The sequence below is a fragment of the Colletotrichum gloeosporioides genome, assembly GCF_011800055.1.
Source record: "Colletotrichum gloeosporioides strain Lc1 chromosome Unknown consensus_57, whole genome shotgun sequence".
NCBI classification, from domain to species: Eukaryota; Fungi; Ascomycota; class Sordariomycetes; order Glomerellales; family Glomerellaceae; genus Colletotrichum; species Colletotrichum gloeosporioides.
Window position 1 is genome coordinate 432323 of NW_025544702.1, and position 16865 is coordinate 449187.

At 55.2% G+C, this 16865-nt stretch overlaps 2 protein-coding genes across 2 annotated transcripts; both read left to right on the plus strand.

Moving 5' to 3' along the window:
- Nucleotides 1-5037: 5037 nt before the first annotated feature.
- On the plus strand, nt 5038-5606 carry GCG54_00009744 (GPI-anchored CFEM domain protein; the record flags this gene model as incomplete). The annotated part of the gene is made up of 2 exons (XM_045409683.1): nt 5038-5112; nt 5238-5606. The coding sequence occupies 2 exons, from the start codon at nt 5038-5040 to the stop codon at nt 5604-5606; spliced, it is 444 nt and encodes a 147-aa protein (XP_045262207.1).
- Nucleotides 5607-15262: 9656 nt separating this feature from the next.
- Nucleotides 15263-15993, plus strand: GCG54_00009745 (uncharacterized protein; the record flags this gene model as incomplete). Its single annotated transcript, XM_045409684.1, has 2 exons — nt 15263-15271; nt 15487-15993. The coding sequence occupies 2 exons, from the start codon at nt 15263-15265 to the stop codon at nt 15991-15993; spliced, it is 516 nt and encodes a 171-aa protein (XP_045262208.1).
- Nucleotides 15994-16865: the final 872 nt, after the last annotated feature.

Below are 16865 nucleotides of genomic sequence, written 5' to 3' on the forward strand. Positions count from 1 at the left end.
CTGGAGAGATACCCTTGCATGAGATGCTCCGCGCTCCCTCTTTTTTTGTTTTCTTCTTCTCCTTCTTGTCTGCCAATGATTGGCTCCGTCTAGAGAATTGGCATCTGAAGATGAAAGCCGCAGAGCGCGACAGACACGCAAACCGTTCAATCATGACCTTTCAGACACCCCTGGTGATGCTTAGCCGGCCTGGAACCGAAGGGTATGTCCCTCAGCTGGGCCTCTCCAAGTCGCATATGGCGGCAGTGCGCCGTATAGAATATGCAGATACAGGCGAGGAATGTGCAGGATGAGGTAACCGCAGCCGGCGCGCCTTGACTTCCATGATGCCCCCCTCGTTAAAATCAAGCCTGAATCTTGCCTGCCCATTGCCTCATAATGTCGCACCGTTCTCTTCCAGCACGGGGAAAGCCACTACCTCCCGTGCCCTCCCGTACCCCTGAGATACGGTGTGTCTCTCTTACAAGAATCAACAGAAGACAACCTGTAGACAGTTTGATTGGAAACGCATGCTATGCACAACAGGTGAGTTGGGTCATCATCAAAGACTCCCATCACGCCACAGGCATAGCTACATGAGGGTAAATTACCAACATCCATCTAGCTTGCTGATCCTCATGCTCATCCACACCAATCTTCAGCTCAGACGAGGCATTTTTTGATTGTTCAGAGAGGCTCATGGAGGCTGACAGATGGTGGGTAACGAGCTTCCGCTTCCGAAAATTTACGTGATATGCGAAGAGTTGACGCGAGTGTGTGAGTGTGTAACGTATCTCAGCCGGGAGAAGCCCCCACTGCAAGAAGTTTCATCGTATTATGAGATGCCAGGAAAGATTCCTCACTACGATCAATCGCGACTTTCGTCCATCAGATCACATGTTTGCCCCTTGCCTGCCTGCAGTTCTTACTAGATGTCGTCGTGAGGTCGTCTTGACGCACTAGGGCCGACTTTTCACGATTTCAACATTGACATCATCACCTTCACAGTGAATGACATGCCAAGAATGAGCGGTCACCATACATCGCGGCGCGGTCCGTCAACCCTCACCAAATTCCGCTACGCTACCCTTACCAGGACCGCCGACAACGAGTATGTACTCGCGTCGGCTTCGATTCCCGCGTTGAACCTACCAGTGCCACGGGCCGGACTGCTCCTCAGTCGTCCCGTGTTACTACACACCGAATTCCTCCAACGCCAACAAAAAAAGGCCGAGAGAATAAACGTCAGAAGAAATCAAGCGCAAGCCACGTTTACCAGCCTTCCACATAGACTCGAGAAACAGCACAATGAACCAACCAGATGGCGGACGAGGGCACTAGTGGAGTGGGACAGCGACAGAAGGAAGGAGCTACCGAACCCAACGCATCGAGGTGACTGCAACATTGCAGATGCAGTGTCGCCTGTGCCCAGGCCGTGGGGTGCGGCTGCTTTAGCTCGGCTTGGCCTGGCTTGGTGTGTACCTCGAAGGCGTGTATCGTCGTCTCTCGGCCGGGAAGGGGAAAGGGGAAAGGAAAAGGGGGGCGTGTGGGAAGAGCTGGATTGGGGCCCAAGGGGGAAAGAAAAGGAAGGGAACATGCCAAAGCGGTATTGGGCTTGCAGCACAAACCTGTCGTCGTGGTTGCTCGGATTCAGCCTCGTCTTTTCCCGCCCCGCTCGCCCCCTCCAACGACCGCGACACATTCCTTCCACGTCAAAGACAAGACACGGAAAGTCAAAGACAAGACGTCAATGGACGAGGCCGTGCTTTTTTTTCTTCGTCCTCTTTCCCTCCTGTGACGTGTGGGTTTATTGTTCATGTGGCGTGCGCCAATGGCGAATCTGTTTTCCCAGGGTCCTTGCCGCTCGCCCGCGCCGCCGTCGTGTCGTCACGTTCAAGACATGAAGCTACTACGCGCTGTGGCTGGCGTTTGTGGCTTTTATGTGGACGTAGGGGGGAGAGAGCTTGAGGGGTGTGTGTGTGTGTGTGTGTGTGTGTGAGCCAGTTTCTCTATTCAGCTGGCATATGCCAAATATGCCAACTGATAGCTCGACGCTTGACTCAACGGGTAGTTAGTAGATGCTGTTGGTCGTCGGCAACAATCGGACCCAACGGCTCTTCTTCCGGCGGTGCATCTCTAATGCCATGATATACGAGGTTGAGAACGGGGACGAACGCGGTTCCAACAACGCAGGCGCAATTAGCGCTAGGTCCGCTGGTGCGAGCAATATGCATAAGGCGGAGGAGAGCCGGGCGTCGCTATTGAAAGTACATGCGCGGCAACAGGACGGGCGGCGGTCCGGCGCTTAGGTCCGCACATACCTCTCTCCTTTCGTGTGTGTTTTGCTGTGTGTGCTCTCCTCCCGTAAAGATGGAGAGAGGGAACACGAAGAAGGCAGAGAGACATGAGCCCGCACCTGTCAAACGTGACACGGATGATTGATTGTCTTGGCCGACCCAAAGGAGACGACGGACCAAGGCCAAGCAACTCATCGCCGAGGAGCCGAGAACGACTGCCCGGGGGAAGGGCGTCAACTCGACCAGCCCCGGACTGAGCCTTCATGCGGCTGCGTCCTGCGTGCCCAAGGGACGGACGCCGCATCGTCCCGGCCTGTCATGTGGCTTGCCCGGCCCCCATCTGCAACCTCCTGAGGCCTGCGTCGGGTTCGATGGCCGACCCATAGCTACTTGCGGAGATTCCAGAGAAGCATGCAGGGCCTTGCATCTATCCCTGAAGGAGCAGGCATGCCGACACTTCGTATCGATTTCTGTGTGGCCGATGTAAGTCAAACGTAGGTAATAATCGATCAGTAACCCAAATGTGACGGTGATTGCCATCTTCAATTCAGATCTTGCGTGAGGCTCGGGGAATCTTTGAAAGACTGGCGGGCTCTTGAGGCAAAACCAAGGAAAGAAGCTTCCCGTCTTCAAGACATCCCACTCAATTCTAAAGCTGGAGGAAACAAGGCAGTTCCCCGTCCTTGTTCCGTTTCTCTTGCGGCCGTCCCCGCCGCCTATCAAGCTTTCTCGGTCGGCTCTTGGCCCGGCTCGGCGTATGTATGGACCCGCTGGGCGGATCGGGAACTTTTTGCTGCGCAACGTGAACACGGGATCGGAGAGAATCATGTCGTGCGTCAGTCTCTCTGTGTAAGGGGAAAGTGAACCCTCATAGACACCTCGGGTAGCACGACGTGAGGCTGCAGAACTCATCAACACCATGCGGGAAGAAGAGAAAGATGTCAGCCGCAGCACCAATAATTCTGTCTTGTGTTACGCGAGCAAGTCACCCGCAGAGAATCCCAAGGCCTGCCTGCCTGCAGGGAAACGGAGCGATGATGTGGGTAAGGGGTGAGATCAGACGATATGCCTGCATGTGCGCTAGGTATGTCTCTGACGGGGACCGCGGCCGCCCCTTCCCTAGCCTCCCAATGTCTCGACGCGTGCTTTGTGGTTGGCCCCCAAAGCATGAAGGAGGAAGCGGCCCGAGCAATGAGCGACAGGCCCGTAGTCTGCAGGCGGTTTAGTGATGGGTAAAGTCCAAGCCTCTCTGAGCAAATCAAAGTGAAGCGGACGCACGAGCTGCTGCGTCTTCGATGCATATGGGTGTGTGCAGTGTGAGGTGTGTGTGTGTGTGTGTGTGTGTGTGTGTCTTGGTGCCCAATGGACGTGGTCGATGGTGCCCGCCCATCTCTCTCTCCTCCTCTCTCTGTGTCTCTCCTGCGATCCCAAATTCCTGGAACTGGGGGAGGGAGGGAAGAAAAAGAAAAGGGTGGGAGGGCTGAGCGAGGGAGCTAAGGAGGTGTTTGGACCCCCGCGCGATGACGATGTCGCTTGTACGTACGTCCCGTCTTTGGTGACGGGATTGATTTCATCTGGCCCCCATCAGCCTTGATCCCAGCCTTATTCCGCCTCATCTACTTGGACGGAGCAGAAAAACCGCTGAACATCATCCGGAGTGGACGTAAGGAGAAGAAGAGAAAAAAAGAAAAGAAGAGTTTCCCCCCTTCTTTGAATCATCCGGACAGGACGTGACTAGGCCATCCGGACCAATAATCCAGACAAGCGAGCGCCACGCGGCCGTGACCTGTGAGAAATTTGGACGACGTTTCAGTGCCTTCTCGCGATCAGACTCGGCGGTAACCCAAACAACGACACGGAAGGGCAAGGCAAGGAAAGTCGGAGGGGATGGGGCGGGAGGAAGAAACAAAGCAAAAGTAAACACGGAGGTTCCGGCTTGCCCGGGCCTCCGGGCGGCCTGCCTTTGAACTGGAAAGATGGAACATTCCCCGGGACCGTGTCGTCCCAGTGCCTGCTCCTCCTCCCCCTCCTCCTTCTACTCTCCTTGTCTGTTCCCCCTCCCCACTGGGCACGACGTCGTCGAGGAACGCGAGGGCACCGCACCGCACCGCACCGCACCGCAGAACGGGATCCGGGTCTTCCGCGGGCTGGGATCGTTTCCCGGGGGACCTGGGCGACTCTGCCAGCCGGCCGTTAGCACGCATGCTAATCATTTCCCCTCCCAAATGAGTTCCCCAACATGCTCCAGAGTCAAAAAGTCTAAAAGCCTATTGAGCCGAAAGGGGCAGCCTGCCGACCAATCAGGCGCGCCTATGATGCCGGCAATACGACCTTGTAATTGGTGTGCTTTCATCAGAAGAAGAAAAGAGTGTCCCATTGCCTAGGGGCCCTGTCGATGTTACTTATAAGGTAGGTAGGCAGGCGGATGAAATGGAAGGTGAAAGGAAAAATAAGGATTGGTGGCGCGCGGTTGAAGTAAGTCATGACTGAATCGGGGTAAGCACCACGAGTTTAGCAAACCATCAGGTGCCTCAATCTTCCCCCTCTTCTTCTACCTTTGTACACCTGTTGCTTTTCCCTTTTCCCATCTACCCCCTCAAGGTCGCAATCATATTCTGTCGGACGCATTTACCACGCTCAGACATATCCATACACGCGACTTGTCAACGCCTCAGAGTGGACATCAGGGAGAGAGAGAAACACACATACGCACACAACCGAGCGCCTCGCACCACATACCGCATACCGCAACCTGCCAAACATGAAGTTCGCCATTGTCGCAATCGCTGTTGCCGGGCTTGCCGGCGCCCAAGTCCAACAGCTTCCTACCTGCGCTGTACGTTCGCATTCTGTTTCCCCGTGCCCCGCTTGCTCTCGCTCTCAACCCCCCCTCCCCCTGACGTCGCATCTGGTGTCGGCGGGAGGAAACACTGGGCGTCTTCGTGCTGACCTTGATTACAGCAAACATGTGTGAACAAGTACACATCAGGCACTGCCATTGCCGGCTGCAGCAACCTCGACATCAAGTGCATCTGCTCCAACTCGGGCTTCCTCGACGGCATCGCCTGCTGTCTCGCTGACGCCTGTCCCAAGGCTGACCAGGACACTGCCGTCAAGTACGCAAAGGACATCTGCACCGGTGCCGGCGTCACTGTCCCCGATCAAGTGGTGTGCAAGAGCGCCAATGCCACCGCATCTGGTAGCGCGGCGGCCACCGGTGCGAGCCAGACCGCGTCGAGTCCCTCTGCCACGGGCACGGCCAACGCGGCGCCCATCATGGGACCCGGAGCGCTGCTTGGTGGTCTCTTCGCTGCGCTTTTTGCTCTGTAATTAACTTGGGGCTGTTCTTGACATCCGCGACGACGTCTGGCAATCGTCTTTTTGAAGGCTGAAGGAGCCTGCGGGTGGACTCGTGTTACCTGGACAAGTCATCGCACGCCTTACTTATCATGGTTTTAATGGCTGTTACTTTGGGTTCGATGTGGCGTTAATTTTGCACCTATATTTTGCGGAAATCAAATATTGTGATAACGATAATGTCGTTGCTCTCGCCAGTGACAAGCAATGTTGATGCCAATTGGGTTGGAATACTTGACGCAGCAGCGCAAGAGGTTTTTCCTCACCTGGGAACAGATGCGACGACAGTCGATATTGGGAGCGGCAGTGTCGTGGTCAAAGCGGCCGACAACGGACGATACGAAAGCGAAGTCACGTTGATAACGCGCCGTCTTGGCTGTGGATATTTCGGTAGAACAGCGGAAAAGCAGCGTCGAAACATCGGTGGGACCCCTTCTCCTTGGACCCTGGCCTTACATCATCCATCCGCCGACGACGAAGTCAACGTGCGGATAGCGTTTGTGTGCGTCCGGGGGTAGCAGACCGCCAGTTCATGTGCGTGAGGCCTGGCCTGGCCTGGCTTTGGTGCTGGTGCTGGTGCTGGTGCTGGTGAGGATATTTTGAGTTTTTCGACGAACCTTCTTCTGCATCAGCCTAGGGATCCTGGACCTTCCCCAAACGCCCTCGGGCCTTCTGTAGGCGAAAGCTGTAGGAGGTGCGGGAGGGGGATCAACAAACGGCGAGATTGACAAAAGTCTGTCTGACCCTACCGCCCGCCTGGAGTTTGAGGAAAATCTTCCTCTTCCCGCTGTCAAATCCGAGGTGCCAGAAGCTTGCTACGCTTCCTAAGCCTCGTTGCGACCACACACAACGCAGGCACATCAGGGAAGGCTGCGGACGCTGAGGTACATCGTTGCTGAGATGACACTTGATAGGCTGGGTGTATTGTGTGAGTGTGTTGACGACAAAGACGACTACGGCACAACCTTGGCACACCTTGTTGGTCGCACGTAGGTTAAATGACTGCCGACGATGGCACGTGGTAAGCTTCGCTGGACGTCGCAGGAGAGCGGATGCTGTCCCATTTCGAGGTGGTCTCCGCACACTGACAATGCCACCGAGAGCGCGGCAAAAGAGAACGGAACGGAGGTGATAGCCGCGTCATTTGCCATGAGGCTCCCGGCCAGACCGGGAGACCCCGTCCGGGGGAGCGAATGTTGCCTTGGATGTTGTCTCCTTCGTTCATGAGATGAGATGTACTGCATAGTAGCGCAAACGCTGGGATGGAACGGTAGCAACCGTTTCGATATCGGCATCTGTAGATCGGGAGCGGTGTAGTCCAAATGCTACATTTCCAACGACGGCCGATTGGAAATTCCGGCCTCGATTGTCCAACGCAACAGGGGCTGAGCAGCAAATCCGACGGCCGAGGCGGCGGTGATGCAATGCTCGAGTTTAAGGACTCTTTTGCGGTGTTGATCCCGTCCAGTGTAGCCGATGCAGCCGACGCAACCGAAATCCATGTACGCTATACATACAGGAACCCTCAAGTTGCTTGGAAAGAAGCCCAATAGGGTATGTGACAACGAGCGTGCAGCTTCATGGTCGCCGCAATATACAGAGATGAACCGGAACAATCTGGCCAGAACCTAAGTGGTTTTCGTCACCTCGACGCCGGCCCAGGGTGGATGAGACTAGCCCTCACTGCCACAATCTCTTCGTATATCCCCCACCTAAAGATATTGTCACGTTGCTATGCCTTGGCAACGGCAGACAAGCGGGCGATGGTGAGAATCTGCTGCGTGCCCGTAGCTTTCTTTCTGGATGATTCGGCGTCTTACCGGTGCTGTTGTCCTGGCCGTCTTCTTCTTGTTGGCCGTTTGCGGCTTGAACCAGACAGACCTAAGAGCATTAGAGCATTAGAGCTGGCCCCCCACAGGGACAGAGACGCCGTCCAACAGTCTACCCACGCAGACGCAGACAGATTGCAAGAGCCGCGCCGCCACGCAACGTCTGCCGTGTGCACTCGGAGGGGTAGGTACACTCAGGCCGGCCGATGGGCTGGAGCGCAAGACGTGTTGGGAGATGCGCGTGAAAACGTCAAAGTCGCTGGCTTGGTGTGGTGTGGGCGGAGCGACATGGCATTTGGAGGGAGCTGACGGCGAGGGAGGGGGGAGGGGGGCGTGTGTGAAATGCAAAGTACGTGCGGCCATGTATCCGTCGCATGGCTCCCAAGTTGAAGATGATGCTACTCGGTCTTCTTGGACTGAGTTAATCTCTTCCTGCGGCATGTCAATTCCACGCCAGTGCGCCGACTGCCCACTCTCGCCGGCGTCCATCGTGCAGTGCAGTGCGGTGCCGTGACATCGAAGCAAGGGTTTCGTATTCCGGGCATCCAGGGCTCTCGCCGAGGGTTAAGCGGGATGGGGACAGTTCCCCTTCTCTCTCGCTCGAGTTCTCCATAAGGCAGACAAGGCTTCAACGCCTAGCCGTTCCTGCAGGCCTCTCCACCACCTGTCAGAGTTTGCTGGGTCTATCCGTGGTGTGGTGCGGTGTGGTGTGTGGTGCATGTACTATGGTATGTACATGGCCTGGTACCGCCGTGGGAGGTATTCGTAGCGCGCGTGCTTGACGATACCCCTTCCAGACGCTACTTGCGAACAGGGTAGCCGAGGGGACTCATACATCGGGTACCTGTCAGGATGGGCTTGGAAATGCCATGATACGCTCCAAATCCGATTGATGCGATCATCCAGCTCTCAGCCGCCGGCCACGGAAAGACAGAGAGAGAGGGAGAGACAGAGGGAAGGAAAAAAAAAAAAAAAAAAAAAAAAAAAAAAAAAAAAAAAAAAAAAAAGGGGGGGGGGGGGGGGNAAAAAAAAAAAAAAAAAAAAAAAAAAAAAAAAAAAAAAAAAAAACCGGGACAGGGCCAGGGCCAGGGAGATCGGATGAGGAACTTGGGGATTGCGAGGGCAGCTTTGGTGGTTTGGCTGCAGAGACGCCGCAGAGCTGCACGGTGCTTTGACCATTTTGAAGTCTGGTGTGAAACTTGACGGTGGGTTTGTCTGCGAACGCTTTGACGTTGGAAACTCCTGCTAGCTCTGCTTCTGGCTCTGCTTCTTCTGGTTCTGGTTCTGCAAGAGGGACGAGGTAACACCTCGCCGCTCGGCGACGCGAGCGACGAGACGTGGGTTACTGGAAATGGGGTGATGATGCCCCTTTGGTCAGCAGTCGTCATCGTCACTCTTTCGTTATGTAATCTTGCATCTTTGCTGTTGAGAAGTAGCTGTCTGCCATCAGACCGACTCAGGGCTTGAAGATCCGATGACTTGTTCGAGTCGTTACACTTCAATCGTGTCGCAACATCATGATGCCTCATCTTGTTGCAGACTGCTTGGCAGCTCCGACGCTTTTGACCTCGTCCAAGGGGATGAAGGGCAGCCGGATAGCCATTTGCCCAGCAGAACCTACAAAGGCCGAGGCCATGTGGGCCATGCCTGGCTTGTTTGAAGCTTTTTTGCCAGCCCTTCGGGGCAAGCTTGCTTCTCCGATGAGAGCTGTTCCCGCTAGTCCTCACAGGTGTCTGCGAAGGAGCATGGACACTGATGCTGCTGTCGGCATCGCCGTGTCTGACTCTGCGGTGCCTTCACAGGACTGGTGGGACGAAGTTTCCCATGCTGCGCCGTCACGCCGTCAAGTCAAGCGTAATTGCAAGGTGTGTCTCCGTGAAGAACCTGGTTCCTCTGGGGTCGAATAAGCCGCCGAATGCTCACATGTGTTGACGATGTCAGGCAGAGAGACGTGTGGGCGCTCCATGTTTCTGAAGCACGCCAAACCGGCGGTTCGGAACTTTTCAGCTTCCACCACAACACATTTCGTTTGTTGTTTTAGAGCCCTTGCTTGTTAAACTTGAACCTAGCAACGCCCTGGCAGGCGAGCCCTTTCATCTCGCTCCGTGGCCACGACTGCTGCTTCGACCAGACAGCTACGCGTCGTGAAAGAAAGCCCGAATTCCCGAGTAAAACAACGAATTGGGAAAACCAACTGTCCTGATTGTCTGGTTCAGGGCCGCGATAGCTGGAGATCTTGCGGAGCTGCCCCGTCTGTAAAGCCTGGTTGAAGAGACGAGGGGGGATGGTGGAGGTGACCAGCTGCAGGGTCGTCAACCTGTCAAATGCATGACACCCCTCCGGACCCTCCCCGTGTGGGAGTACCGTAGAGACACTTGCAATGGTACTGCATGTCTGGATCTGGAGCCAAATAATTAAGATTTGATGGGCAGCCAGAAGCTCGGCAATCCTGCTACGGATGCTGCCATTGCTCTGGGACGACGCGACCTGATGCGACTGTCCCCACGCAAGCCAGAAACCATCGCATGGAGTTGGTGTGCTCTTGTGCGGTCAGACGCGCGCACCTTTGGACCATTGGATGCAGTAGACGAGAAAGTTCGTTCGAGTTTGCAAGGAGACCAGCTGTATCCTGTATCCATAGGCGGTGTGTGTGTGTGTGCAAAGTGCGTCCCCTCGTTCCTGAGACACTGCGGCCGCTCCTTCAAGTGATTCCTGCTGGTTTCCCATCTCCGATCTTGCTAGATGAGATCTGCTTGCATGACGGCGGCGCACCCTAGTAGACCAGTTTTCCTGTCATATCACAAATGACCTGAGTAAAAAGGTCGACAGCCCCCCGTAAGGGATGTAACCTGGCTATTTGCGTGACCCGAGGACCAGCAACGGTTCGTGGAGGCTCTCCCGAGCCGGACAACAACGGAAATAACTCTGGCGAGATCCTGGGTTTGCAGGAGGCCCTTGTGCCTAAGTCAGCAAGTCATCAAAGGCCTGATGTCTGTTCACAATGAAGCACACGAGACCCGTCTTTAAACTGCGGTGCCATCTCAAGTCGGGAAACCAGAAGGAATGCCGTCCTGTCGCGGCCGCAGTGCTTCCCGCAAAGAGACTGGCTTCGGGGGTGTGATCCCGGTGGTTCAGATGTACTGCGTACACGGCACAGCTTTAACAGTCGGTAGACTAAGTGACGTTTCGCAAGAGTCCCGAGCAAGCCCCCATGGGGGGTTTGTGGAATACAATACGCCTCTGCAAGCCACTGATCTGATCATCTGTGAGCACAAGCCTGGCGTCCTGAACATTGGAAGCGCCTCAGTCTGACCGGCCGCCAAGCGAGGTCGCCTTGAGTGGTTCAATAGTGTCAAATGCCCTGGCCGGCACATTTGACGCCTTGTCATGTCGTCAAAGCAGTCTGACACAGTGCACTAAATGTTTGCCGCGGCTCCATGCTCCGGCATCCGCAGAGACAGCACGCTCCACTCACCTCGAGGCCTGTAATGTGCATTCTGACCGACCATCCATCCGTACGCACATACAGAATCTTGTATGTAAGTCGGCCGACAGGCAGGATGTTTGTCAGGGGGCCCAGCACGACTCCTTGTTGGAATCGTCGTGAGCCGCATTTTGTACTCTGTACCATACACATCCTAACGATCAGGTGGATCTCAGTGGACAAAAGGGCTGGCCGGAGATGGCTTCCGAGTCCCGCCATATAACGAAGACGGGCATCATGTGCTGAAAATAGCCAGATGTTGACGCGAAAGTCGAGACGGATGTCTTAGTGGAAGGTTGATATTGACAAGGGCTTTTGTTTTGTTCAGCTGGCAGTCGGCCCAATGGAGTGTCGATTCATTGTAAACCCCTCTCCAGAATATACCATGTAGCCACACGAGACGATCACTGTCGATTGGGCTGGATTGCACGGTCCATTAAGCGGCCATGCTAATACGGTTGAGATGGGGGTCTTGTGGCCGAGCAAAGCAGCGAAGCATTGCTGTTGAGTTGGAGTCGACGAACGGGCTTTCCAGTGATGTCTGTCGCAGAGTGACGGTCCTTGCGGGGGGTGAGATTGGAGAGTACTGCGCAGTAGTGTGGCGGCAAGGTGACAATGACGACTGCCTCCAGACCTTGGTTGCCCAGATGGTAAGCTTGACATGCCCTTTTGGGATGTCCCGGTGAGCAGATTCTGGTATCACGGTGCTGTTTTCGACCTTGTCTGATCCCATTCCTGTTTTCCGCGTTTGATATGCGCTGCACACCACGACCGGGGTAGGCGGACCAACAGAATGCGGGCGGCGCTGTGCATAGTATGTAATTAGGTATCCACGTGTGATGCGGATCTGGCTCCGGCGCTGATGTGCTGGAGGGAACAGATGTCAAGACTAACGTCTTGGTGGTCTTGCGAGCCAGCGAGATGAATGCCAGTGAGAAGACTGATGACGGCGAAGGATGCCAGCGTCGGTGAATCAACCATGTGGCTGCCCCGACGGCGAGAGCTCTTTGCGGGGGTTTGCTGTACTCTGATTGTGAGGCCAGTCTGTCATGGCGAAAGAGCGATGCAGACGCAGTGGACGTGCTCGGATGGCTTTGGGCGCGCGAAGGTCTGGGCTTGCCCGAGCTACCTATCAACAGGGATGGGAAAAGATGATGGTAATTGGGGGGCAAGTGAGTTGAGTTGCGGCATGATAACAACGACTGCTGAAAAAGATGAATGATACGTTGTTGGGGTTGGAAGTGTGTGTGAGTGGAGAGAGAGAAAGAGAGAGGATTTGGGTGGGTGGGTTTGTTGGTTGTGCTTTGACCTCGAAACGACGATGCCGGGTTCGTGGCCAGCGATATTGACCGACCGTTGTTGGAGATGGAGGTCGAGGTTGAGAAGAAAGCAATGGCCGGCGGCGGCTGTGCCTCGAGATAGATGCACCTCGTGTTGTTGGTTCAAGCTCTTGGAAATGGAATGGGAGTCGGGGGTTGAGGGGTCGGTCCATTCCTTTTCTCGCTGCAGACTGAAGAGCAAACAATGCAAGGCGGCATGCTACAGAGTACCGCAGCGAGTATCCTGTCGGCAGTTGCAAAGTAGCAGAGCCCAAGATCAGGCTGTGTTTCCGTTTCTTTTCTTTTGCTCGTCAATTGTTCTTCTGGCAGCCCGCGCTGAAGACATTGGATGGAATGAAAGCCCCTTTCAGCGCCCTGGCATCGAACCTAGGAGGTCGGGTACCTTAGCATACCTTACCTACCTTACCTTAGGTACCTAGGTAGGTAAGGTGCCTTGCCTTACCTGACAATGTAGATGCACCAGCTAAAGACCTCGCCTACAGGCCGGGACAGAAAAGGAAAGCCAGGGGTTTGGCCTCCTCCCAACTTGCTGGCTCAAAGGCACCTGGCCTGATTCGTACCGAGACCTTCCATACAGAGTATTCGCAGGTACCTGAGCTGCCCTGCCCTGCCCTGCCCTGCTGCAATGCGGTCTGCTCGCCCGCTGCATCAGTGGGGTGCCGGCTTCCATCCATCTGTCTACCTTGCGGACATGGTGGCTCTCTTCTCTCGCCTCTGCCGTCAAAGCATCGCCTCATCTCGTCTCGCCTCGTCCAACCTCACCAGACCAGACCTCTCTCCCCTAGCCTTGGGACCAGGTAGAGACAACATGCGTCTGTTTTTCTTCTGCTTGTCTTCTCGCCTCGTCTCACCTCGATCCTGTCTTCCGAACCCTGCTAGAAGACCGCCGCAAGGACACTTGCTTCATTGTCGACCTCCATTTGTTGGACCCGGCCTTCAGACAACGCAAGCCGACTGATACCCTACGCTGTCACCCACTGGCGACAGGATGCCGCCGGCGCCGAGCGGTGTGGCTTTACGGCGACGACGCCGTCCATTCGCTCTTGGAAGCTGTCCCCCCCGCTCGTCAACTGATGGAACCATAGCTACCCCTACCTTACCTCATCTTCACACCGGGCTCACCTTACCCCGGAGATGAGGTGAGGACAGGTGAGTGGGATCATGGATGGGGAGGATGGGAGGGAGGTGAGGCTGATTACGGTGCCGTGCGGTTGCGGTGCGGCGCGATGCGCTGCATTGAGCCGGCCGTCCAGCCCCTCCACAGTCACACAGCACAGCACAGCTCACCTCATACAGCACATCTACCGCCTAGGTGCCGCTGTGCTGCTGTGCTGCTGTGCTGCTGCGTCAAGCCGGCTCGCCTCGACACGCGCTGCATTCAACGCTTAAGCGCACACAGTCGAAGCAACGGCATGCACCAGCCACCAAGCTGCCTGTTCCGGTCATCTCTCTCAGCACAACACTTATGCGCATCGTTGGCTATGATTGATGGTCACTTTGTCCTTCATGGCTTCATGGCTATCGAGCAATGCACAAGACGACATGGCACAACAAGAGGAGCAGCAGCAACAACAACACAACAGGGTCAGCTCCGCTTGGATCACGCATTCGGAACTCCCGATATTGCACGTCGTCAGCCAAAGTTGAGTCGGGTAGCTTTGGTCTTGTTCAAGGCAAAAAGCAACCGACACCAAAGCAAGCAGGCACGGCACGGTACACATGGCAAGTTAGAGCTTGAGGAAGACATGCTCCGACCGGAAGGGATACTTGCCCATCGGGAACTCGTTGCTGGCATGGCATGCCGCCTAGCCTAGCAGCACCTGGCACCTGAGTCTCGGCGCCTGAACAAAGACCTCCCGCCCTGACATTTCGCCGCGAAGAGAGACGTAGCTTGGTCACGTAGGTGTGTTGACAGGGGTCCCAACTGGGATAGGTCCTGCACCTTCAGCGACAGCTCTCTGTCTCTTCGGTCCAAATTTGGTGTCCGTCACTACTCGATGGAGCGTATAGCATCTTCTCCCAAAACACTGAGACGGCCCTATCGTTCCCAGGTAATCAGCGCACGCTACACAGAAAAAGAATGGAAATAAATAAATAAGAAACCCGTCTCGAGCAAGGGTCTTTCGACGGCGTCTCGTCTGACGTCTGCTCTCGCAAATACCCGACAAGGTCGCCAGACAAGCGGCAGCTGTATGTTTTCTCTCTGCATTTCCTCCGTTGACCGGCAAGCGAGGTTGAACCCAGAGGCGGCCCGCGGGCGGCCGTCGCCAGCAAAGGCTTCCTTGGACTCTCGAAACTTGCTCTCCATCTGCTCAATATGCTCACGAGAAAGACATCGTGGTTTCCGATGAGTCTCTGTTTACCCCTCGGCGATCCAGGGCAAATTTCCAAAAGAAGTGACAAACACGGAGGTCGCTATTTGCCAGAGTCCGTCTCTCTTCCGGACCCTTCACTGAACCTCTCTTCCCCTGGCTTTCAAGCCAGACGCCCATCACGGACAGCTACAATTAATCCCTGGCTTCCAGTCCGGATCAATCAATCAGAACGCACAAATCTTTCCATCGGCACCGAAAAGCTCGCTCGGTTTCCAGCTCTTTACGGGCTGGCCATGAGCCACACCACACCATTACCCATACACACAAGCACCCACACACAGGTCTCTCCGCAGGAACACACACTCCACGCGTCGGCAAAGGGTGTGGCGATAGCGGATTTACCTTGCAGCTGCCACGAGGAGTGCACTTAAGACCAGGGGTCCTGATACCTCCCGACCATGTATCCTCTTTCGTCCCCATGCCCCCGTCCACTGTCAAAGCCCTCCATCGCCTGATGGGGGAATTTCCTACCCATATCCACTGTCACAGACCTGGACCTTGCGAAGCGGAGAGACCTCAACCCTGGACCTCGTCGTCCGTCCGTCCTAACGACCGTTTTTTTGTTTTTTCGATGCAAGCGCTTCCGTCATGGCTCTCAGACATGGACAGGGTAGCTCAAATCCATTCACATTCTGATCAAAACCAATTGTTGCGCTCGCTCTCCTTTTCCCTCAAGGTACTTACCCTACCGCACGCCCTGGTCCTGCGCTCTCTCCCTCTCCTCGTCTCACTCATATATATCCCATCCGGCCTCGACTGATCTAACGCGAGCCTTTGACAACCAGAACCTCGTGTGCCTAAGTACAAAACCCTTCCAGGCCTCAGATACACCAGCAAGTGGACTTGTTGTCTACGCCTCACATCACGCCTGTCATCTCTTCTTCCTCGCTCTTCCGTCCGTTCAACTTCGGATCCCATGAGCGACTTGCCCTAGAGCCCAAGGCCTCCTCTGTCCGCGCCATACAACGACATAAACCTAGGCATGCCATCACCTCTTCCAACAAGAACAGCCTGAACCGCAACCACTCCGATACTCAGCCCGCCCTAGCCGGCAATATCTTCTTTTTCTCACACCAGACCCTCTCTTCATGTAAGCCTCTCACCTGCGGCGGAGACAGGTCCGAGACTGACCTCACCATTCAGCGTCTGGCCTCATTGTCGCCGAACATGTGTGACTTCACCAAGAACTACTACATTTACACGTCATGCATCGACCCTGGCGCCCACTTCTTCAGAACCTCAGTGGACGGCAATCGGAATCGGACATGTGGCAAGGGGCCCCATGAGCGTTACATTGTCGTCCCCGGCCACTGCCCGCTCTGCGGTGGCTAGTCATGAAGCCACAGGGAGGACTTTTAATTCTCACTTGCCGTTCTCACGTCTCGACCATCGACTTTTGCGTATCCGGGGCGTCACCAGCAATGCGACCTTTCCCTTCGGTTCGGCCAAGCCTTGGGTGGGACTGTGGATCCGGCAGTACGCCGTTCGAAGGTCTCGACGCAGGCAATCTCATTTATACGGCGGTATGGCAAGGCGTTTTTGGGATCAGTAACCATATATCTACGTCCGGAAAGCGGAACCCGAGCGATCACGGGATTTTCGACAAACTGCGGGTTCGAGACGCCAGCCGATGCGGAACAGGTACGGCTGGGGAGAGCTAGGGCCGAGAGAGTGTGGGAATCCGGTGCGGCAACCTAGCGCGGCAGGAGAGGAAACTTTCCCCTGTCACCGACTGTCATGGGCACAGCAGCCAGCCTTGAGAGGGGTTCCCCTCAAACTGGGCTTTTGACCAACAAGGAGAAGGGAGACGGGGACAGCAACAAAAAAGCACTGCAAGCGAGCACTGCACTGCATCCGTTGTTTGGCATAGCATTTGTTGGCTTTTCTTTTTTCNGCAAGCGAGCACTGCACTGCATCCGTTGTTTGGCATAGCATTTGTTGGCTTTTCTTTTTTCTTTCATTTTTGGATGCTTCCTTGGTCAAAAGCTTCTCGACTCCTCTATGTTCTCATCTCTGGTTTGACGTTTGCTCCTCTTTTCACTTTTTTTTCTTCTGCGGTTTTGGATTCATTGGTTCTGTTCATCACCGGCATAGCAAAGCAAGGTCTGTTACTGCTCACGTTGGATGGGCTGGCAAAGCGGGCATAACGGCGTTTTTCGGGACTGGGTGTCGTCGCCTATGGGGGAGAACCATAGGAAACAACA